The sequence below is a fragment of the Chlorocebus sabaeus genome, chromosome 20, assembly GCF_047675955.1.
Source record: "Chlorocebus sabaeus isolate Y175 chromosome 20, mChlSab1.0.hap1, whole genome shotgun sequence".
Classification (NCBI taxonomy): Eukaryota; Metazoa; Chordata; class Mammalia; order Primates; family Cercopithecidae; genus Chlorocebus; species Chlorocebus sabaeus.
The window spans coordinates 86,698,909-86,724,781 of NC_132923.1; the positions used below are offsets into that span (position 1 = coordinate 86,698,909).

The window sequence follows — 25,873 nt, forward strand, 5'->3', positions numbered from 1 at the left end:
AAGGAAACTGAGGCTCAGACAAGTTAATGACTTTACCAAGACCCCACTACAAGTAAGTGAAGGAAAAAACACCCCTTTTTGCAGACCCCTAAGATGCTCTTAACCAGCAGAATACTCATGGAAAGGTAGAATCCTATCATAATGCCAATGACTATATCACCTTCTAGGTTCAGGCTCCTGCAAGGAGCTATCAGGAGATCTTAATAGCCTTACTTGAGAAGACATTCTGGCTGACCCTGTCCTTAACTGAATGACTGGCCAAATCCTCCTCCTGACCCTCCTGGAACGTTTATCCCATTTCACAGTCTAATATAGGGAAATAGAATAGGACCTCTCTTCAAAGGCTGGGACCCCTGGCCTCTTTATGAGTTCTCTATGTTAAGTTTTCCTGAGGCTCAGACATCTCAGTCCAATTGTCCAGTCATTCCACGGATGACCACCTTACACCAAATGCAGGTCAGGCAAGCCTGTCTCCAAGAGTAGTAGTTGGACATATGAAGCTCAGCCTTTCAGAGTAGGGCATTGACTGTTCCAGCTCATCAAGCAGAAGCAAGGCACTGACTGAACTATTGTGGCCTCACTGTGTGCCCACAAACAGGGACTCACAGTGTCTAGCATCTCTTATTTTTCAAACAGCATTTCACTATGTGAAATTATAAAACACCTCATACGGTGAAACCCCATCTCTACTAAAATTACAAAAAATTAGCCAGGCGTGGTGGCGGGTGCCTGTAGTCCTAGCTACTTGGGAGGCTGAGGCAGGAGAATGGCGTGAACCCGGGAGGCAGAGCTTGCAGTGAGCCGAGATGGCGCCACTGCACTCCAGCCTGGACAACAGAGTGAGACTCTGTCTCAAAAACAAAAAACAAAAAACAAAAAAAAAACCCCACCACATAATATATAATATCTACTTTTAGGCTGGAGTGCAGTGCTATGTTCACAGCTTACTGCAGCTTCAAACTCCTGGGCTCAAGTGATCCTCCCACCTTAGCCTCCTGTGTAGCTAGGATTACAGGCACACATTAATTACTATGCCATGATCTACTTATTACTTACTTACTCTATTCTCTGTCTTCTCCCTCTAAAATGAAAGCTCCATAAAGGCAAGGACTTGTCTTAGTCACTGCAATCACCATTACCTAGAACAGTGTCCGGCAGGCACTCAACAAATATTTGAAGAATAGCACAAATTAATATTGTATGATAACAATAATGATGATGATCATTATCACTTTATATGCTAAGTAACTGTTTTAAATCCTTAATATTCATTGGTCCATCACATCCTCACAACAACCCTAGTTTACAGACGAAAAAGTTGAGGCATAGGGAATGGAAGTGATTTGCCCAAGGTCACAACTGATAAAGCCAGGATTTGAATCCAGGCAGTCTTGATCAAAAGTCCTTATTACCTTGGGAGGTTGAGGCTCCAGTGAGCTGTGATTGCACCACTGCACTCCAGTCTGGGTGACAGAGTGAGACCCTATCTCAAAAAATCCCTATTAATAATCACTAGGCTAAATGTTTCTCATTAACTCCTACCTTTTAAGGGATGAGTAATACAAAATAGGAGACAGACCATGGGCTTCGGAATGAAACAAACCAGGTTTTAAATTCTCAGTCTGATATTTTCCTAGCCACGTAACCTTGAAAAAGTTACTTAAACTACGTTGTCCTCTTTCTTCAAAATGGGAATAAAAATATCTGCTTCTTAAAGTCGTTGTGAGATTTAATGAGATAATCTAAGCAAAGTTCTTTCTGCAAAGCCTGACACACACATTACATAAAGGGTCACTATTATTGTGATGTGTCATTGTTAACTGCGTGGTACAGACAGCAAGTGACATAAAGGAGTCCAGAGGAAAGAAGAATTACTGAAGAATTACAGGTGAGTCATGGTGATCAGGGAAAGTTTCATGTAAATATATATACTCAAGACCTTCAGCTCAAAGTTCAAGAACTGGGGTTGGTGAGCAATAGCTGTGTCAAAACCAGTTGTCATGACAAGGGGGATTTGAGTCCAATATCCCATTCATAAGCTAGGAGGCACCTGATGGGAATACATTATGAAAAACCTAATTAATATCTGACTACATCAGTTAACAATTAATTACTGAGCACCTACTTGGTGCCAAGCATAAAGATAAACTCAGTGCTGATTGTTGAGGCAGTGGTGAAACCTAGAAAAACAAACATTTGATTACGGAGTGTGGAAGATCAATGATGAAATGATGCTGGCAGTGTTAACAGAGACAGCTACAATTCAGAGTAAGTTAAGGCAAGGCTTTCTGGGTGACACAGGCCTCCTATATGTCTCATGAAGCCAGGTGAAGAAAGCAGAAAGATGTTGGAGACCAAGGGATCTGTGTGAGCATTGGTAGGGAACACCGTGGTGCAGTTCTACAGTGGAGCACGAACAGAAGGCAAAGAGACCCAAGATGGGAGGCTGGAAAGGAAAGAAGGAGTCTGGCCACAGAGGGGCTCCTGGGTTTTGTGAAGCTACCTGGACTTGGTGCTGAGCCACAGAAGAATTAAGTAGCCACATCTGAGATCTCATCTTAATTGTGTGCTTATAGCAAATACACTGTTTCTTCATGAAATACAAACAAAACAGCACTGGGAGAGTGAAAAAATACATTATTTTTAATGCCTACTGCGGAATTTTCTTTAGGGCCCTATTTTCTTCCTGAGTAGATCACAGGTATTTTTAGCACTAGTGTAGTATATCACTGCTTCATGACACTGTTCCCCTTTCACGCTCTAAAGTTGTTTTAAATTCAACTCTGTTCAGCAAATGTTACCCTCCCTTTCCCAGCACTGTACCCTAAGCCACCTGATAAATATTTGCTGAATTAGGCTGGATTCATCTAGCAACTACTGTATAAGGTAACATTGTGTCAACAGGCAAGGATGAAACTTAGGGGTAGGTGGAGATAAACAGATGAATATCAGAGCTCACTCACTCTCAATAAACTTGAAATTCTGATGATGCAATTGAGACATGTATATGACAACATACACATACCCCAAGGAGGACTGTACAGTGCTGCATCCTATCAGTAGTGAGCTGTGCAGATGGTGGGAGTCTGAATCCCACTTCTCACAGCACATTCACCAGATATTCAGCTCTTCGAGGGCAGGGGGCCATGTCTCCTTTACTACTAAATATTTACAGACTACCAAATAGTAAGTCTTAGTAAGTTTTTATCAAATGGGTCTATTTAATTCTAATAATCCTGAGAGGTATTAATCCTTTAAAAATGTTGACAGAGCGAGACTCCGTCTCAAAAAAAAAAAAAAAATGTGGAAACTGAGGCTTAGAGAACTAATATTACTTGCTTGAAGTTATAAGGCTAGTAAATGGCATTGTAAAGACAACAGTAACAGTGATAATAACAATTTTCCATTCTAAGGAAGCCCACCTTCCATTTATCATTCCCCAAATGTCTCTGCCATGGGATTTTCTTTTCACAGTAAGATGGAAAATGTTCTCTCTGGCTGAATGAAACTGGAAGTTTACAATTTGAGTTCTTGAGCTCTTGTTGACTTTTCTGTGCTGCCAGTTTTAGGAGCTCCAAAAGGCACTGAATGGATTTGGGACAGATGGATCTGCCCACATTGCAGGTAAGAATACCCGTGCCACTAGGCATATACAGCTAAACATATAAAAATGTGCAGTGTTTCTTTAGTACAAAAGTTCCCTAATCCCTAGAGGAGAATTAATCCAACTTCAATTCCACAGAATAAATCTTTAGTGAATGCCTACTATGTGCCAGGCACTTTTCTTAACACTTCTAAAGTAAAATATACAGTACTCTATGTGACTTTCCTATCTCCTGTTGTGATAAAATAAATCCTTATTCACCTTCTCACATAGTGAGAGGGTAAATAAGGGCAGCTAGTAAACCCTCAAGGACACAGACTGACTTATCTTTGTAGAGGAGTACAGAGCTAACACATAGTAGGCACTGCAATACATTTTCATGGAACTGAATAAATTTTTGAAATTTTGTTCTGGAATCAGACAAATTTGGGTTCAAATCAAATCCTCGCCCAGCCAATTACTGGCTGTGTAACCTTAATTTACCCCTCAAAACCTCAGTTAGCTTGTCCATAAAACATAGAAATTAACATTTACCTTTTTAGTTTGCTCTAAGGATTAAAAGGTATGGTGTTTGTAAGGCACAGTGCCTGACTCATATCAAGAGCTCAAGAAATGAAAGCTAATCTTACTATTTCTAGTCCCACCTCTAGGTCACCTTCACTACTGATTATTGTCACTTTTATTATTATGTTACAGGTTCAGCTACGTAGCACAACCAAGGAATAAGGTTTTCTAGTTAATAAATACTTTGGTTAATAGAGAGCCCCAACATATACCATGCAGACATCATTAGTTATCAAAGATATAGGATACAATGCTTCATATTAAATCTAAAACAACTAGAAGTCATCCTTTCTTTAATAATTCAGAAGATACTAGAGATCTTGCATTGCATAGTTCTAAAAAAGTTGACTGTTATTTTTCCTTTGGATAATAGAGAGCTCACTATTATCTAGACCAGTATTTCTCAAACTTTTCTGACCATGACCCAACAAAGTAAAACAAAAAAGTAAGAAACATATTGAACACCATATTGAACACCACAGCTTCATATCACAACTCAGAACAGAGGTAACTGAAACAAAGATTCATGAAATAATACTTACCCTTAATAAGTACCAACCACTGATACTTTCTTTTCTATTTCATTCAATTCTATCATTCCATTGTTTTAATTTTTAACGCTGATCAACACCCAATAAACTATCCATAGGTAAAACTAGAACTTAGTAACTTACTAATATTGTTATCCTGTCCAATAAAGCGTATCAAGGATACAATTCAATGGATTCTCCCATTAAGCCATGAAGTTGTACTCATTTTGTTTTACATATTAAGAGACTTGAAAGTCAGAAAGGTTAGGTTAGTTGGGCTAAATAGGCTCCCAGAAGTTGATGACAGATTCAAGATCCACAAGTCTAACTCTGTAGTTCAGACTCTTTAAAAATCAAAAATAAAAACAAAAACCCCAACAAAAACCATATTATGACAACCCAATTCAAAAAACATTTTTTTGAGTACTTACTATGTACCAGAAATTGAAATAAGAGAGGATTTGACATGATCTCTGCCTTCCAGGGCTAACAGATGACCAGTCAAGACAAGCATGCCTTGGTACATGTACTTGCAAGTTTGAAGTGGGCACATTTTTATACTACAGAAAATAAGCGTATTCCCCACTCACCACCATCTTCTCTCTGGCCACACATTATTCCACAAAATGAGCACTGGGTACCTCTTGGTGAGAGAATGCAGCGTACTCCTCTAATGGCACATTTCTTTACAATCTGAAGTAAAGTCGATATTTTTCCTCCTACTGCTTTCTGCCACTGTAACCCTAAAAGCAGTCCTTAATGTGACTTCACCAATGAGCATCATCATCATAACATCACATTATGACCAGAAGAGTGCTCTAATGCCAATTCCCCTAACCAATATCTAATTTAGAAGTATCTTTAGGGTGACTTCAACTTCTGAGAAATAATGACTTAATAAAGACAGCTGTTGACCCTGAAAAAGAATAAAAAAAGGAAAGTCCTCTGACCTAAGACATTCCATAGCTACCACTTCAAAGTAAAAACCAAGTCAAAACACCTGAACCTTCCTAAATCATAGCTTTTGCCTGCCTCCTCCTAGCTTTATCTTTACACAATGTATGATGCATTCACACCAGATTACTTACAGTTTCTTAAGTAGGCCTTGTAAGTTTCCATCTCTATGCCTTTACTCATATGATTCCCTCCATGTGGAATTCCCCTTTCTTCTAGTTTTTCCATCTATCCAGCTTCCCTGGCTCTATTCAAATGGCATTTCCTCCATGAAGCTTATCTCCTTCCCCCCAAAAGAACTAACGTCTCCCTCTTCTGTACATTGTACCTCCTCTGCTGAGACACTGTCCACATCATTCTGCTTGTCATTGTCCTTGCTTACTATCTTTTAATATATTTTAAATACTATGATGTTCTGGGAGCCATCTAGAATATGCAACAGATATGCTATATATATATATATGTATTTGTTGATTCTCCAATGGAAAATTTGATATAGAAAAGAAATTACCTTATTTTTCCCCCAAGAAAAGTAAACTTTGGCTGAGCTGGACATATTCCCAAACACTTTGGAGCGAAGACTTCTGATATTACTAAACATGCAAGCTTAGTCAAGTGGCTAAGCTTTATTTTCTATAAAAAAGAGTACCTGCCCTAATTACATTACAGAGATCAAACTGACACCACAGGGCAAAAATTATACAAGGCTGGGTGAATATGAAAGATGATCTCTATGGTCACAGATCTGTTATGAGTAGAACTATGCTGAGAACAGCTGAAGTTCTAGAATGCGAACTTGTTCTTCTGTTCTTGCAAAATGGACATGGGATAGTTCAGGAAGAATACTGTTAAGATTATACCAACTGCAAGCCCATGCCTCCAAAATCCAATGACTGGAGACCTGTTTAAGAGTTCTTACTAAAGCAGTTCTAAGCTCCAGGTCTTTTTTCTTCCCATGAAAAACTTCAGCCAGAAATCTAAAAAAAAGAAGGAACTGAGATTCAAGTATTGACCCAAATATGGATGAATTTTTAACTTTTAAATAAACAAACACCTACCTAGCAAGAAGGTCCTAAGAATATCCAACCTTCTCATTTGCCTGCTCAGATCACTAAATCATCCCTTTTTTGTCCTTCATTAATAGGCATGAGATTTTCCAAGGCTAAAATATGGAGAAACGTCTTCTATACCATCCCTTCTCCAAAATCAAGTTCCTGCCTGCTTTTTACAGATACATTTCTGCCCATACAAACACAGTCTAAAAACCAACCAAATTCTTCCAGAGCTTGCACATAATATACAATATGTATAGACACACACCTGCAAAATCCTCCAAAGATTCTTAGTGAAGACTTAAAATAGATTCATGTGGAAAGAGAAAAGTTTTATTGTCTGCCTGTTTCACAGCAAAGGATCTTTTTCTTTCTTTTCCTTCCTTCCCTCCTTCCTTCCTTCCTTCCTTCCTTCCTTCCTTCCTTCCTTCCTTCCTTCCTTCCTTCCTTCCTTTCTCTCTCTCTCTCTTTCTTTCTTTCTTTCTTTCTTTCTAACATAGGACCTGCAAAATGGCATTTGGGATATCAGATCAACTTATAACCCCTTCCTCTAGTTGTAAGGATTAAATTGAAGGAAAAAAAAATGACTTCCCTTTACATCCTTCCTGTAAGCATATGAAGTAGAATTATAAATCGGTGTTTCAAGATTGTGTTTTCAATTTAAGTCTTGAATCCCTTCAGGAATATTTTGTATTATTTCTCCATAATGGCAACAGGTCACAGCAACAGGTCCCCATTTAGAACAATTTGTGAATTTATTTATGGTGCCTATTTATTTATTTCCCCCTTCAGATCCTTGGGAAAAAGGTACAAAATTAGGTTTAACCTAACACCAGTCCTGACACCACCCATTATCCCTTCCCAAGAGTGTATAATCAACAACTATGCCAAGGCCTTTGTGGTTGTTTTCCTCTTTTCTTTCTTTCTTTTTTTCTTTAAATGGGAGGGTAATGAATTGAGGGTCAGCATTCTGCTCACATCCTGCACATCTCTTCAGTCAATCTGATCACTTCTAGAGGTGTTCACACTGCCAAAGCCATCCATCATCCTGCCTTGCCAAGCAGAAGGAAAACTGATGGCAAGTTAGAAAAATCTCTTTAAGCCACTTTTTGCCTCAATCTCTTCACCATTCCGTGAGAAACAGAACTTCAAAGTTCAGCCTATTGGGAAAACAAGGGGAAAGGAGAAAAAAATCTGATATAGTGAAGAGGAAAAAAATAGATCTGAAGTAAGTTGGTTTCTGGGAAAAAGTCAAATAATTTGCAAGTTATAATATATAGACAGCAAAGATGGGACCATATCAATTAAGCTCAGCCTATTTTTATTTTCTTTCTGGCTGACTTCTAACTTTCCTAACAGGCTCTTTCATGAAATTAAAAAACAGCACTGGGTAAAAGTAATTTTATCTTCATCCTTTTTCTCTTTTGACAACTAAATCCCAAGTGAATTCTAATTCCAAAGGAGATCATGGATATAGCTTACGAAATCCTAGGAGGATGCAGAAAACGTAATAAAGTCATACAATTCTGAGGAAGAACTGAGGGCTTGTCTATATAGAAAAAAAAAACAACAACACTGTGTGCCACCCTCCTTGCATGCTGGGGACAGTATGGAGACTGTGAGGGTAACATGCAATGTCACTGCCCAGGACATCTGGCATGGGCAGATGGGCCTCTTTCTGGGGAAGGGCTTTTGCCAAGGGACAGAAAGACTGACAGACTGAAAGAGACTTAACATCCTCAAAACACCTTCGACTTTCAAGTCCTATGTATGACTGGTGCCTTCTAATACTGTTTCTCATCTGATTCTTGCAGAAACCCTGTGAGTTAGATATTATCATCACAATCATAAAGATGAGGAATTGTGGCTCATGTTGAAGTAGCTCATCTGTGATTGCCCAGTTAGTAACTGGAAGAGTTAGGATTCCAACTTAAGTTCACCTGACTCTGAAGTCCTTTGCACTTGCCAGTTTCTCAAGACAAAGAGCAATCTTTTTAGAGGCTTGCCTGTACGAGCACACCATGACATTCCTCAGAGGCCAGAGGCAGACTCACGGTTCTCTGGTCTCTGAGATAGTCTTGCCAACAAAGGCATGGTAATAGTGGTGTCTAGTAGAAACAAATCTGATTTTTCTACATGTGTACAGGTCAATATAATATGTTTTTAGCCCCATCTGAACACAGGCCCTCTGGCTCCTAATCACAATAACCAAGTTGCTTTTAAGATTAGAAACTTTTCCACTACAGAGGTCGTTAAAATATAATCAAGCTAGGAAGTTATCCTCCCCCAAAGCCACCTAAAACAGAGAAGCTCCAAAATAAAACCAATTTACATATTTTAGCCCAAATTAAAAAGTAAAAGCTAAGGATTCCCTTTTAATATCCTGAATAATAAGTGCACATTTATGTAAAGCTTCCTTTGGGGAATGGTTACTATGAGGACAACTTTCCCAATATTATTCATAAATATCACTTTTGTTTTGGTGTTACAGTAAGAATCTGGACTTGTGGGAATTGTACTATCTGTACCCAGTGCCTCAACAGAGATAATTAATGTTGAAGACATGTATAATACTAAGAATTTTGGATGTGTGGTTGACTGCATTACAAAAAGTAACTTAAGAAAAGATGAGTCAAATCTGGTCAAAATCACAAATTTCAGGGACTTGGTTGTTTACTCCATTTATTTTAAGTGAGCATTTTCCTAACGAAAGTTTCATTAGTAAAGATGGCAACTTCTCAGCCTTTCTACCACAGACTTTTAAGTAGCACTTAGAACTAAAGTTTATCATTAGAGCAGTATTTACTACTGCTGCATCTTCAAAGAGGGCACTTGAAAAAAAATTCAACTCAGTCTGTTATTTTTCATGTACAAATTAGAAAGCAAACCTTTAAAGGATTTAGACTGGAAGCTTAGGAAAACACAGAGTACTTGAGAAGCCATTATTGGTACATCCCACGGCACACCGGGGCTCACAGCTGTCTACAACACACACCACACACACATACCACAGTATTTAGATGTGTATGACAAAGTAACCGTGATTTCTGCTCCACTAGCAAACTTCCACTTTGGCATGCCAAAAGGGTCACTATCTGTTCAGATGCTCCTGGGAGGTAACAGAGGAAAAGGAATTCAAAAAGCCATTTATGTCAGAAGCAAGGAGGCAGACATTCGTGTTTCTGTAAAATTAACCGGTTCCAGCCAAGCTTCATGGGCAGCTGACTGAAAGACAAGTTCCTTTCAACTGTCCAAACTTCTATATTTCTTCCTGAGGCTGAAGATGTGGACACATGAAACCTTATAGACTAAAATGTCCAAAAGATCTCTTATTTCTATCTTTTGGAGTCACGCCTAGACACTTATAAATACAGAAGGAAAGACATTTATGTACTTGAATGTTCCAGCAGACCTTTTCTTATTATTTGACACAAACCTCATTGTGCAATGTGCCACCTTAAAAATCCCACACCCCAACTTTATCTCCAATCACAGGGACTTATCCTCTAATTAGTTATGTCTTTTGACCATTGTCAAAAGAAAAAGAAACGGTGACCTTGGATTCCACGTTCCAAAGAAATACACACAGTAAGTCCTCAACAAATACATCTTCATCCAACAAGGAGTGACAGCCAGCCTCTACTATGAACACTGTTGGCAAAACAACTTCAAGGTCTAGTTGTTATGAGAGAGCAGATAAGAATAAAGGATAACTCATAGAAGCAGAAGACTCAATGGCACGAAGTGCAGACAGAGGAAAACTCCATTCTGTGTTTTTTTCAGAATTCACCGTCTTCGCTGGGTCGTTTCTCTGCTTCCCCATATCCTGAACAAAGAACTACACTTCTTATAGAAAAAATATTTATGAACTATATTTTATAGTTCAAAATGAGTGATTCAAAAATTAAGCTAAAGTTTGCATGTTATTTTTCAAATGAAGAGTCCAAGGGAAGTTATTTTCAGGAGAGACCCATGACATATATATTTTTTTCATTAAAAAAATCACATATGCTAGTTTTGCATTTTACTTTTGGGGTTAAAAATAAGTCTTTCCAAAAACAACAAAAAACAAAAAAATGCAAGCACAAAAATTACACTGACCTTATTTCCTCAACACTTTTACTGCTTTTTCAACCAAAATTTATTTAAGGATTCCTTTAGGACTCTCAGCATTTCTTGATCCTTGCAGAGGGGTATCTTTATTGAGGGGAGAAATACCTTTGGTATTAGATACAACAAGGATCTGAATATGAGACCCCACTAAAGCAAAAATGGTTGGTCCTAAAATGGTCTGAGCAAAGACAGTCTCAGGGGTGGGTGGAGAGAAAGAGATAGCTGGAGCTAGAGAGAGAGAAAGACAGAGACAGAGAAAGAGAGAGGAAGTCACCAGCCTATTAGGAGCCCTGACACTGCGTAACTTATTTCTTAATGAATATACAAGGGAAAGCATAAATATTACCATTAAGCAGAGTGGATGTGAACATCCAAAGCAAGCTAGCTGGCTGATTGCTGTCTTATTTTTTTTGTTCTTTTTTAATAATTCCATTTCCAAACTGCTCGATTCCTAACACTGATGCTCCAAAGCTACTGTGAATACACTGCCTGAATACTTAATGAAGTAAACAACAAACAAAATGCCCCCAGCTAGTATCCCAAACTGGATATAATTAAAGGTGTGAACAAGCAAGCAAGGAAGTAATGGACCTGCAAAGTCAAGGTTCTGAGAAATTATCGGGCACCCTGCACTGCACCAGTTCAAATTTATCACTCATTATCTCCTATACCGGAAAGATGCATACCCACATGTTGGTACTCTTCTCCCCTCTTGTCTCTTGTCCTCCAGCCTTTTTTTCCTTTTCACTGCTAAATAGCTACTTTAAGACAATTACTGCTTGTGACTCCCACCCACCCGCAGATCACCTTTTCTTTTTTTTTTTTTTTTTACCCTTAGAAAGCCAGTGACCTATAAAAGCCCTCTACCCCTAAAAAACATGGAGATTTCAAAAATATAAGGATGTTCCTAACACACACACACTTGCACACCAACTTACAAAGCAAAGCACAGATGTTAACACTGCCATCTTACCTCCTCCTTATTTTTACCAATGGTAAAGACTAGGTTCAAATACCCTCAAAGAAAAACATCCTGCCCACCCCTCCATACACATATCCATATATACACACATACACACATTTTAATTCATACCCAGGCCCTTGACTGAAGGGATGGCTTTTAGCTCACAAACATTGTTATGGATTTGCACACTTACAATTTCTCAAGTGGCAGCTAAAGAAAGGTGTTTGGTTACCAACAGACTGCAGGGTCTGAATATATCTTTTTAAATAAATATTTGAAATTTCATATTTTTCTAATAAGAGAACTCCTGGAGTCATGAAGAGAAACCAGTTCTTATGGGAAGCAACCCAGTTTGGTTTTCTTTCCATTTATAGATGCACATATACTTGCAAGTAAGTGTGTGTACATGTTTAGTAATACCAAATAAGGAAAGCCTAAGACAGGTGCAGGAATCCGCAACACACTTATACTGATACACACAGAGTCTCTCTGCCTCTCTTTCTCGCACACACACTCTTTCCACATATACATTAAATGGATGGGGGAATGGATAGTGGTAAATGAAAGGTTGATTTTACTTTCAAAAGGAGAATTCACCAATTCTGTACAACATGGCCCATCGACTGGACAATAGTAAGATAAAAGCTTGAAAATGTTCATGTCCCTTCCTAGCCCCAAAATTCCCAATGACATTGGGGAAAAAATACTGCATTGCAGCATTTGCCAGCGCATACTCGTGTGTTTAGCATCCGCTGGCCAGCTCACCAACAAATGTACATATTAAATATCTAGGCATACAAATTAACTGCCTGGTGGCCACAGATCATTGGAGCTAATGAAGAAATTTGTCAAGCCCAAAGTACTTTTGTCTATGTATGATGACCTCTATGAAGACCACCATTTCTTACTTGAGGTACATACAATTTGTTTCTTTTTTTAAAAAAATTAATATAAGGTGTTAAGATGCTCAGGGCTAAATGAAGCAGCACATCTCCTCATGGAAGAAATAGCATTTGGCCTACACATAGGAAAAGAACCCACCTATAATAAGGAAATAAGTGTAAAGGGAAGAAATCAAACCAAAGAAAAGGACTTACTCTGAGGAAACCCTACTGTTATTCATAGTAACTCTAACTTGAGAAAAACACCTCAATTCATCCACAAGTCCTTTTAGAGATATTGAACACACACATACAAACCACCATTCATGCAATAATTTCTAGATATGAAATTTCAAATAGTTTATCCCTAATAGAAATCCTAAGTTTAAAATATCTGAAGTCTAACATGTCCCAAACCCAATTTCAAGACTAAGTTTAGAAGTAAAAGGCAAATGCGCAGTTCATTTTCCTTCTCTCTCTCTTTTTTAAATATTCTATTGTTATTATCTCACAACAATCTGGCCTTCCTCTCATAACAACACCCTAATTTTCAAAGGACCAAGGAAGGGGTATTGGGAAAGAAAAAGTTTTAAGGTTTTGTGCAAACCATCAAATGGAAGCAAGGCCATCTATATCTGGCCAGGAGAATGACTTGAATGAATGGCAGGTAGAAATGAATGGGACTGAGACCACAAATGAATGGTTAAGTTGTTTGTTAGCTTTCTAAAAAATGAGATATTAAATTGTCTTGTAAATAAACGATTCTCAAAGTAATTTTTCAGCTACTTCCCCATCTATGTTAATTTTACCCTTTCAAAAATTTAAATATTAAATGATTTAGCTGTTACGTTACTATGAGATATATGGACACTCTGATCATTAAAACTGCGACTTAGTCAGATGTTGTTTGCAGAAATATTTCCAATTGGATTTTCACTTCTTAATAAATGCACATTCAGCCTTGTGCTTCCATAAAGGCACACCTCCACATGAAGGTAGTAGGCATTAATATTTTTAAGACAAAGGAGCGAGAAAGGTCAGCATCAGAACCACGTGTCTTTTTTACAACCCAAGCCAAGATGATACTTCTTACAGAAATTATTTTCCCCTGACTAAAAATTGCCAGACAATTCTCAGAAAATTAAAAAAGAAACTATATTAGAGACTTAAAAAAATTCTATTTTTTTAAAGGTGACATAGGCTTAGGCACTCAACATATGGCCGCAAGGTTCAAGTGTATCACAAAAAATATAAGTTTATTTATTTTTACCTCAAGAGTGAAAACACAATTTTTAAATCCCCTAAAAGAAGAGAAAACAAAAAGATGTCTCTGCAAGGAAAAAAGAATTGGGGGGGATTTTCAATGAAGAGAGTAAAAATTAAGAGTACTTTCAATAAAGCCAATTATATTTCCTAATCTTTTAATGTATTTCAGCATTTTTTAATCTCTCATTTTGGGGCTTACAATTAGCTACCTGATCATGTATCTATTTTGTCCCTTAGTATAAAACCCTAACAGATCACCATTTCAGTTGTTTTTACGCTATCTCCTGTTCACCCAAGTACTACACCTTTCAATCCTTATGGTACCCACCATCATGAGAAAACGAGACTATTAGTAAAACACACTTAGAGAAAAAAAGAGAAATGCTTGTCACCCAGTGCACACATGGGTCCCAGACGTTCAAAGACACTAAAATAAAAATCAGCTTTTCACTCAGTTTGTGCCAAGACCAGAACCAGGACCAAATGCCAAATGGAAGGCAGTGGTTGTGAGAGTGCAAGCCTGATGCATCCTGTGACTGTGGGCATGGGGAAAGAAGAAAAGCAAAAGGATCTTCATTTATTATTTTGTAAAGTAATTTCTACTCAGGAAAAATAAATCAGAGGTAGAATGAACTCCCCTGAAACTAGAGTATCAACATTTGATTTAGTAAAAATACCAATATCACCTAACGCCAAATCATTGCTTAGGGTAGATCTATTCTACCTATATTTTTCCTATGAATATTTGCTGGAAATTTCTAAGAAATCATTTGCAGAACCTATCAGCTGTAGGAGTTCACTATTATGCTTCCGTCAACTTCATTCAATATAATTTACATTTTTTTCAAATGGTCTCACAGGATTCCTTGCGATTTTTCGCATGTACAATTTCACAGCAGGGAAAAGGGAGAAAAAGGAAAAAAAAAAAAGCAAGATTCCCTACCTTCCCTTCCCCCTCTCCTCCTCTTTGGGTTTTTTAAACAACAACAACAACAACAAAACACACACACACACATGCACACACACACACAAACGGGAGACAGAGCAGATGCTTAAAAATAGATTTCTAAAAATCACTGTAAACCAGAGTTAGAAATGTAATTAACACCTATTTATAACAAATAATTAAAGTTGGGCTGGCCACAAAGAACAGCAAAGATAATCGAGGTCCTGTCCCCCTCCCCTTTTTTTTACACTGTTTGCAGTGTGTTCTCATGATAGCCACCTGCTCCCTACTCGGCTTCTCCTCTGTTCGTTTCCCCGGCAACCTTTCATTGGGTTTTCCTCCCAGCTATCGCTTTCAGTTGGGCTGCTCGGTCTAATCTTATTTGTTTTACACCCATCAAAACAAGCAGCCAGACAAAGGCAATCCTCTAAGAATGGGAAAAAGACCACAGCTTTGTTATAACATCTATGCAGAGCAAAAAGTCCTCCCCAGGCTTTTCTAGGGAAAAATAAGTAAGATGATTATGAATTTACAGCCTGCCCCCATACCCAGCTCTGAAACCCCGTGAAACCTATTGCTGGAGAAAATTCAAAGTCAAAGTGGGCACTCGTGGCATCTGATCATGCCATTTTGTGCCTTATCTTCAGGGTCAACATCAGGCGACAGAAGCGGCACTCAAGGAGTTTCCCTGATTCTTTTTTCAGAAAAAGATGATGCTAAAAATAGATTTACTACTTCGGCAGAAAGGTTTTCCACTTCCCCTTCCACATCCGAAAGTCCTGTTTCACAATTGCATCTGCTGGTACTGAATCTCACCTCCTCCACCCCTCATTCCCATCCTTCCCCATCACTCCTAGCATGAGACTGAAAAAGAAATGTGCCTTTAACTTTATCAGTCGTGTAATTCCGTTGAAGGCTCACAGAGGCGGTGGACACGCCAGCCAACAGTGACGGTGACATTGATTGTCAAAAAAGACACCAACCTTCCTTGGCTAAAATGTGTGTTTGCTGGAAGAGGCAATGTGTGTGCCTGTGTGCATGCAGTGCCATTACACTTGGAGATGGATTCTGGTTTTCAGAAAAGAGAAATACTAATAAACACACACACACATACACACACAAACGATCAGCACAGTGATTTACAATGCACAGTCCAGCATCCTTACACATACACACATACAAGCACACACACACACACACACACACACACACACACACAGGGCTGGGACCTCCAGGCTGCCTTCCTCTTTTCACTTACCATCTTCAAGCCATTCCACTCCATCTGTGATCAGAAGAAGATGGACCCTCACACAGTGTGTCAAAAGCGGAAAGGAACGTTATGTAAAAGCTGACATTCCTTCTTACAGAGCTGCTGCCCAGAGAAGGAAGCAACAACTCAACACGCCAGGCACTGCTACACATACAAGCCGCCTCCTCTTTTTTATGAGGTCATGACAGGAAACTCTTTGAAATACAAGATGCAGCATTTACTGAAGCCCAAATAAATCACTCTCTTTGCCGTTTTGACTGCGCAGTCCCCCGAAACACAACTGCCCATCTCAATGTTCAGTATCCAGGAGCTGCCTCTCGAGGTTTAGATTTCCAGCACGGAAATGGAGAGATTCCTAACCCCGCTGCATCCACCCCCAGCCCCACAAAACCCAGGCACGTAGACAAACCCCCTCTCGCTTACAAAAAGAAAACCCTTCTTTTGCCATTATGGTCTCAAGTAATATAACCTCTTTCAATAAACCAGCAATTATTTCAGCCCTCCCCCTCCACCCCTTGCCTTTATGTTGAAGGGAAAACTGACAACGACTTGTTAAAAATGACAATCTTATATCCCCACTGCTTTTCAATAAAAGGACCTACCCGCACTCTCTACACAAAAGAGATAGTAAATGTAGGAACCAAACAGCAGCACAGAACTAAACTCTTGTGCAAGCATAAGACTGGTCAAGGTGTAGATGCTTTTCTTCCCTCCAGCAACACAAACAACAGATTATAAATCTAGTCATACCTACCATAACCATTCTTATTGGCAAATATTGGGTCTCGCAGAGCTTCGACTCTTCTGTTAAAATTTGCAAAGATTTCAGAATATATATTTAAAATGACTACTATTGTTATATATAATTAAAGATCCACAAAACACGGTGTGGATGATTGTAAAGCAAATCAATTATTTTTGGGGGGGTGGGCGGGGGAGAGAAAGAAAAAAAGAAAAGGAGCAGTGAGCTGAAACCCCCGATTCTAGGATGTAGATAAGAACAACTGAACAGAGCCTTGCTGAAATTGGCTCGAAGCTTCCCCTTTTTACATCCATTTATGGGACCATCTGTCAGCCGAAGCCTGGATCTGATTGGCTGGGGAAACGAAGGGAGGCGTTGCAACATCAGGTGCTATTTAAATTAGCTACTGCCAGATTGACGATGTTAATGATTTGGTGACCTCTACAACAACAGAGACCAGATTTCTGAACTGCTTCTTGTGTCTGGTAATTAAGGCCCGGCTGAAGCAACAACAGCCATACTTGTATTTTTACCTTTTCCCTCCTCCCAGCTCAAAAGTACTGTAACAACTGCAGGTCACTGGAGGCTTGCAAACCTTAACTAACAGTGGGAGGGTCCTTCTTTTCCCCTGTCCTGAGGGCCAAACCATCCCACCCCTCTGATGGAGTGCTTTTCCACTGTAGAATGTTTTCAACCACCTTATCTTTCTAGACAGTTGCTTTCTAGCGAAATGCATATTTAATGATCTGCCTGTAGGCTTAAAGATACAACAAAAGCACTTTAATGTGCTAATTCATCTACAATTTAACTTTATTATTTCCTGATATTGCTGATTTTTAGTAAGTAATGCTTCTTCTCCAGCTAACATGGCCAACATTTCAAAAGCAAGCAAGTTGGGGATTAAGCTTGCTCCGTGAACTAGGTTCACACAAGTTTGTCTCAGAAAACTATTTCCTAATAAACAAAAAGAAAAAAAATGGTGGGGATAAGGGAGGGGCAGCTGTCAGCCTCTACCTTTCTGCCTTCTGTCTCAGCTTTTCAAAACTGAGGATGATGAATGATTTATTTCAATGAATTTATTTTTCAACTTGGATAGGGGCATGATCTGAATTTTTAAAAATCCACGAAAACACTTTCTCCTACTGTTTTAGAGAAAGGTAAAACATGCTTTTGACAACAGCCTCATTTCAAAACCTGTGCAGAGTGCTCATTTTGCTTAGCTAAATAAGTGATTTTGCTTCTCTCCTTCAAAGGGATGTCTTTTTTTCTTTGGCCTCTTAAGAGATTTGCAAAGAGACATTTAGCAAGTGTGTGGTGATGTATACAGCTTGTCTGCCTATTTACATATTTTATAGCCTCTACACTACCAAGTCATCAGTAGTGTATTTTTTGTTCTGGTTTGGGTTTTTAAAGTGGCTTACCTGAGAAGTTCATGCTTCACACCTATGCAAAAACTAATGTATCACTGTTTATTTAACTCATAATTTAATCAATTTGTTCTTTGATAAATACACAGTGGTAACACATATTACCAAAGACAAAATTCAATGTAATCTTTAATCTTTGGCAGTGAGACAGAACTAGGCAGAGTAGAAATAAAGGCCGAAAAATATGCTATATCTCTGGGTTTCAAAGTCCAAGAATAAAATGGGTTTGTGAAAAATTATTAGAAAATAAAATAACCTTACATTTTTCAAGATTAAAACTGTTCTGTCCAAGATAGTGTTTCATGAACACACATATGTAAACATACATATATATTCATACTTTAGAAAATACAGATACATCATAAAACAATATATGTTGGGTACGCTGCATAATCCATTAGACTTCAGTATGAATATGTTCAGCTATTAGAAATGAAAATACATGAAATAGAATAGTAAAAATGTTAAAACTATAATTCCTTAAAGTGGAACAATACTCAGTTAAGTAAACTTTTGAAGTAATTTCTTTAGCAAATGTATAAAATGTCTTGTGAGTCACAATAGTACTACAGTATCTGTTGAACTGTGTACTGAGGATGAATTCACAGGTTAAAGTGTTCTAAATGGTTCAGTATATGTGCACAGAGTAGGTACGTGTGCCTCAAATCAACAACATAAACTCTGAGTGCAATTCCAACAATATTAAAATATTGTGAAAAGTAAACATTAAGACAATGCTGACAAACACACAAATAAAAACAGCTCGCTTGGAACAAAATATTTACTTAGATTTCTCTGGAGGTTATAAAAGATAAAATTTTACAAAACGCTTTTCTCCCATCCATACTAACCTCAGCACACTTATTGAACCATAAATTAACATTAGGTATATTAAAAGATATTCTGGCCACTTTTCCAAAATAGTAGCTGTATATACAGTATAAATAACTAGCTGGTTTTGCTAGGCTAAAACATTCATGCATTTCTTTTATTGATCACTTTTCCACAAACCTCCACTCTAAAGTCTTTCAACGGAATCCTCAAACAAATGCACAAATGTCCTCAGAGGCCTTTTCTCTAAAGACAAAGGCAGAATCCTATTGTTGGGAAAAGTCAACCTTATTATCGCATTTCCAATAGTACCATTCATCCTTCAGAGTGAGGGGCTGACCGCTACATCAGTGTGTGACATTTGTAAAGCAACAGATTCTCAATATATTATCTCAAGAATCAGGCAGGCGAGTCTCCCAGTCATGCATGATTTTTTTTTTTTTTTTTTTCTGCCACAATCCACCACCACAGAAAGAAACTTGTCTCACTCAAGCAGCTAAGGCAACCTAAAAATGATATCCCAGCACTGTGGGGCTGCCAACACCGCTGTATTCCTCTTACCATAAATGAGCAGTTTCTTGACTCATTAATAACAATTTCCCTTAAAAGAAGTAATCTCATATCAGTCAGCCCCTTGCCACCATGCACACATCCCAAAGGTTGCAGATATCTCAGCATCAGTCGCCGGCAGCCAGCTTTCCCACACAGAGTCCAGATGGACTGTACCAGAAGCCAATTCAGCGTTAATAACTACCTACTCCGCGCAGTGGAGAAGCCTTACGTGGCACAATGGGCTAGGAAACAGCAGCCGGTTGAAACTGCAAATAAAAAAAGACAACCAAATTCTCCAAAAGCACCAAAAGGAAGGAACAGAAATGGAAGCGTGAATTGTATTTCCTTGACTTCCATGAGGCAGAAAAAAAGGAATCCTTCATAAATATAGGGAAAAAAAAGAAGGTGGGGGGGGGAAAAACAGATGCTGCCCAGAAAAAAGTGACAAAATATTACCTCATTATTTAACAAAGCAGCATTAAGCGTCCTGCTGATTTCAAACATCTTGCCACAGATTTTGTTTTAAGAGAAACAGATAGAATCCTTTGCAAAGCACTCCGTCTGCAAAGGGTTCTTCAATTTTCTTGCGTGTCACGGAACAGTCAATATATTATTTCCCTAGAGTTCGTACATTAAAACCTCTAGTCAGTGAGCTGAATTTTCCCCTTATCTCACACACAGTAGACTCCTGTTATATGTACTGCTCTCTTTGCAAGAGCAGCCTGCCCCAAACATGGCTGGTGTTTAAACTACTCTTTAAAGTAACAGTTCACTATATAACCACCAGGTGGGTAGAGTGCACAGATTCAAATGAACCATCTTAAAATATTTATTTTCTTTTTTTTTTCCCCCCTTGGAATAGCTTTTGGGTGTAAAATGTGACATGAGAAACACCAGCATCCTAACAGGCAAGATTGTCTCTCACTATATCTTGTCAAAATAAATAAATAAAATTCCTTCTCTTGACTTTAAGGAAGGAAATGAAACAAAACAAAACACTGCCACCAATTCTAATAAGAACTGTGAAGAATGAAACACAAACAAGCTTTGTTTCATTCAGCAAAGGATGAACAAGGAAAATACAATCAACACAGAGCAAGGGGGAAGGCCAAAAACCTCACGGAAATATTTCTCTTTAGCAAAAACAGAAAAATATTCACACACAGTGATGAAAACTCAAAAGTGTGCATGTGGATGAAGCACATACAAGACGGAGGCAAGAGTTTAAGGGTGCAACTTTTCTTCTGAGTAGAAATTAGGTCTATTTAATACGGGTCTTTCCTAATAAGAAATAACTGAAAGCTTAGAAGTAAAGACACTGAAAAAAAAAAAAAAAAACATACACACACACACACACAAAATCTTAAGCCTCTCTTTTTAAAATACAATTAAATGAATAGTGATAAACAACCACAAGAGCAAGCCAATCACATATCTCTACCCATTGCTGTTCTTTTTCCCGAAGATCTGCCTCGAAGTGGAACATTTCTGTCGTATACTATTTTGGATGTATAGCTAACTTGGCATCTCCTTTGTACCACTCTATTCCAATTAATCTACTCCTCTGCCAAGAATAAATAGACTGTCCCAGGTCGAAAGCTCCAAGTGATTGGGGGTATGTTAAAAGGATATAGAATCACCTGAATAAAAATAAATTACATCACTTATATTGTTATATGGCCTGATTTTAAGGAGGATCTTATTACTTACAAAGCATGCAACACCATTCTATGTTCCACATGTGTCTAAAACAGAAACCAACACACACAGATACCTGGGATTTTCTTTTCTTGGCTGGACAAAATTAAAGGTCTGGAACCTCCACATTTTCTTGCAAACACAAGTGTTGACACTAATATTTTTCCAGCCCTTCCAGGCAGTATTTAGCCATACACAATAGTGACTATCTCCTTCATCTTTAAGTCAAGACGGCATCACTTAATACCATTTAACCTCCTTGCATATATTAAGTTTCAAGTGACAATTTTTAACTGGCGAGTGAGAAGGAGGAGTTGCTCTCATCAAATTCTGGTTGTATGAAATAAGCTAATTTGTACACTCACCATATGTCTTAAACACTAATTAAAAAATGTCACTTTCTTCAAACATTAAAATGTAATCAGCTTAGTAAATAAAATATTCTCAAGTTTTCTTGCCTTGGTGATAATTTAAAGAGTGTTTATCTCAAGGTAACCTCTCTATTTTGATTACCAAGGAAGACTTTTAATTTGAAAAGGGAAAAAGGGGATACTGGGAACTGGGGGGAGTGAGAAGAGAAAACCACTACTGTATGAAGCTGCACAAAGGAAAATAAGATGAAGCGGGTTTTTAAGGACCCAAAGTCTTGTTACCCTAAGGCAAATCCAGCCAATCAATACCACCCATTGACGGTCTACCATCTGCCAGGCTATCCAGCGATGTGGCTAAACAGACCTGTTCCATATGACTGTAGCCGGCTCATTTTCAGTCGATTAGGGCAGTTCCAGAGCATTCACGTGCAACAGCACAAAACTCCAAGTCAGACTGAGCCTCTCTCTTCACACTAGTCCCTCCGAGCACAGCTGCAGACCTTTTCCTCCTGTTCCGGCTGTCTGGATTACCTCTTCTTGCCCCTCAATTGAATTAGCAAAATGGGGTGGGAAGGTAGAGTGAACAGACACTCACATATCCACACACACACATATAGATAATTGCTGGCCCTTCTTCACTGTTAGGCAGAAATCAGGAATTCCATGTGCTCTGCCCTAATAGCACACCATTTAAATAGCGTCATCAGTGACTACGACCTGACATTTTCTTGTAGTTCAATTTCTTTTTATCCTTTACCTCTTCCCTTGAAAAATAAACCTAGACTGCTGGCATTTCTTTCTTTAGGAAAAATACAATCAGTCTGCCCAGAAAATGGTATCCTATATGTAAAAGCTTTTGAGAAAATTTAAAGCTTAATTTTCCTTTGTTGAATTGTAGTGTTGGTTTCTTTTTTTTATTTTTCGTTGTCATGTAGAAATATAAATTATATAATTATATATATCATATAAAAATCAATTTTTATAGGAAAATGCAAACATACTACAGAGGCAAGAAAGATGCACCAGATTGACGTGAAAGAGTCTACCAGAAATTCACTGTCGAATGTTCTCTGTGAGATATATGACCTGATAGTCAATAATGCCTTTCTCCTTCCTAAGGAGTTTTGTCTACTACAGATTGTGGGAAAGCTAGAAGAATGCTACTGTGGGGGGAAATGTGACAAATGAATGTCTAACCTGTCTAAACCACCAAGAGTTCACCTGTGCAGGTAAATGGACCTAAAAGTAGATTCATACTTCATCTTCCCGCTTTCTTTTCATATTCCTAAGCCTTATGCAAGAACAGTAGCTAAAAGTAAGATTCCTTTCCAGAGTCAGTGTATGCTTACTTTTTCAAATGTGCCTTTGACCATACTCTTAAAGCACTAGAATGTCTTTCTAGGAAAGAAAATTTGAAGTACAGGAAAACTATCTTACTTACAAAATTCTGGGGGAAAAAAAAAAAAAAAAAAGGTAAATACACATTTATCCGAGCATCTGATTTAGGTAGAATGGCTGTCTGGACTTTTCCCTGATATAGTCTTCATCACAACCCTTAAAAAACTCAGCAGGGTCAATGTGAAAACACACAGAGATTTCTGAAGATCTCTGCATTAAGGGATTTGGGGCCTTTTCATATCAGTTCAGATGAGCTTTACAAAAAATAAAAAAACAAAACGAAGAAACAAACAAAAAACCCTGCTATATATATAAATTTTTATAAATCTAAGTGCACTGAGCAGGTAAAGTATGGAGTAGCTATTCACACCATTAAAGGATATAGTGGTTGGTCAGTTAAATACATTTTTAAAAATGATTTGATATGGAATTAAAAAAAATTCTGGACTCATTTATAATTCTGTAACTAATAATAAAGGAATATATGTAAAAGGCTAAGAAGGTACATCCGTGGAAAATAAGGGAGGAGGAGGAGGAGAAAGAAGGAAGAAAAGGTCAAAGGGAGAGGAGGGGAAGGGAGAAAGGGAGGAGAAGAAGAAATAAGAAATTAACAGGAATCCTAAAGCACAAATGAAAACGCTATATTTTACCAGGAGTCTACTGTATACCAAACACTGTATTAGGCCCTTGACATACACAATTTTACTCAACCCCACAGTAGTGACCATTATAATATCTAAGCATTACTTCTAGAAAGGTGTTTTCCTTATCCAAAAGTAAGATGTCTCTTCCATTATGTCACAGAAGAATATGCTAAGTAAATATTTGTGTTTTTTAATTAAGATTTTTTTTTTTGGTAGAGATAGGGGTCTCGGTATTTTGCCCAGGCTTGTCTTGAACTCCTGGCCTCAAGGGATCCTCCTGCCTCAGCCTCTCAAAGTGCTAAGATTATAGGGATAAGCCTCTGTGCCCAGCCTTAGTAAATATTTGCTGAGTCAGTGAGAAAGATGGGCACAGACTAGAAGAGAAAGGAAAGGGAAGGTGAAAGTCATGCTCAATTTTTTCTCAACTAAAAAATAACAAGATTAAAAAAATTTAAAAAATTATTTTAAAAAATTTTCTTGAAAAGATTTCTTTGTGACATGCTTTTAGCTAGGTATGTCCTCAAGATATCTCATTTAACCTATTATTACGATCAGGCTGTAAATCTGGAGTGGGAGAAACACAAAAGATTAAAACTGGAAAGCAAAACATTTTAGAAAGCAGGATAAGTACTTGATTGAGTCCCCAACCCTACCCCTTTTTCCTCTTTTAAACCTGAAAAAACCCCTTACATACAGTAGTTGCTCAACAAACAGTAGTTGAATTAAGTTATATATCCTTATTTCCCAGCAGTGCTGAGTTATAGGGAATGAAGGAAGATCAATAGTCCCACTCATTAACACTTCAAGTACTATCCCAAGGCCCATTCCGTTTGATTCAACTAGGGGTTGCTGAACATCTCCTTCAGGAAAAATGATACGTTAGGCTCTATAAGCCTCAATTTCCTCATCTGTAAAATAGGCACAATAATACTTCACTTATGGTTTGTTGCCAGGAAAAAGAAAAAGAAAAAACAGCATACATAGGCTTGGTGGAGGCATCATTCTAAATGGCAGCAATTATTACTAATATGCAGAATGGGAGGAAATGCATAAATTAGTATTAGTTTCAGGATAATTCGATCTTGTTGAGGAAGATATTATACAAAGACTCTCAAAATAACTAGAGAATAACAAGACAATCATAACTAACAAAGGCTGAATGGTCTGTTCCAGTTCTAATAAAAAAGTGCCTGCTGCCGATAAACATTTACTTAGTCTTGTGGGCAAACTTCAGTACTAAATTATTGGTGTGAACAATAAAAAGAAATAGAAGTCATAGTCCCCACCTTCAAGGAGCTTAAAATCTGGTTGGGAAGGAGTTTTCCTTTTTACGCATGAATCCTAATAGCCTAAGGAAGGATGTAAAAAGAATACCAAAATTAAGTGTTAGAGATAGTTGATAAGCCTCCCCCTGTGGGGGAAGGGAAGGCTTCATGGGAGAAGCCTGAACTGAGGCGAGGTCCAAAGAATGATAAGAATTGGCTAGGAAAATGCAGAATATTTTTCATATAAGAATAGGGTAGGGGGAAAGGAAAGAGATACTGACAGCCATCGCATCCTAGCCAGAATCCCTGTGAGGGCTCCTCTGAATCTATTCCAACCTCCTCCATTTTTAAAAGCTATAAATAGAGGGATATTATGATATGACTACTGTGGGAGGGCAGACCTCTTATTCAGTAAGTTCTTTATAAAAGGAACTAGAATTAATACTGATGGAACATTCACTGTGTGTTGAACATTATGGTAGGTGCTGTGCCTATAAATCTCATTTAATCTCACAACTCTGAGATTTCCAATAAGAAAACTAGAGATTACAAAATTTAATTGATTTTCTCAAGATCATGTAACTAGTAAGAAGAGGCCAATTTAGGTTTCATGCTTACGTATGCCCAGCCTCAGTCCACAGTCTTTTCTCTATAACATACCAACTTATATAGAAAAGTGTGAATCTAAAGGTATTTAAGTCTTATTTTCTGTGTTACTCTATACTCAAAAACTAACATTCAAAATAATATCTTTGACTTCTATTGATATTTAAAACAGTAACAATCAAAATAATCTATGCC

At 38.0% G+C, this 25,873-nt stretch overlaps 1 protein-coding gene across 11 annotated transcripts in view; it reads right to left on the minus strand.

The window, feature by feature from the left end:
* The window catches only part of ELAVL4 (ELAV like RNA binding protein 4), a 154,658-nt gene that overhangs the window by 75,889 nt on the left and 52,896 nt on the right, over positions 1-25,873 (minus strand). For 4 of the 11 annotated variants that reach the window (XM_073007309.1, XM_007978814.3, XM_007978806.3 and 1 more), the window contains exon 1: positions 16,899-17,176. The exons of 2 other annotated variants lie outside the window; for them this stretch is intronic. In XM_073007309.1, the coding sequence (XP_072863410.1) occupies positions 16,899-16,907 (9 nt within the window). In that variant the 5' untranslated portion in view covers positions 16,908-17,176. Of the gene's footprint in view, positions 1-16,132; positions 16,836-16,898; positions 17,177-19,705; positions 19,827-25,873 lie in introns of those variants that run through there. 5 more of the 11 variants (XM_037999735.2, XM_007978811.3, XM_007978816.3 and 2 more) reach the window with 4 other exon arrangements.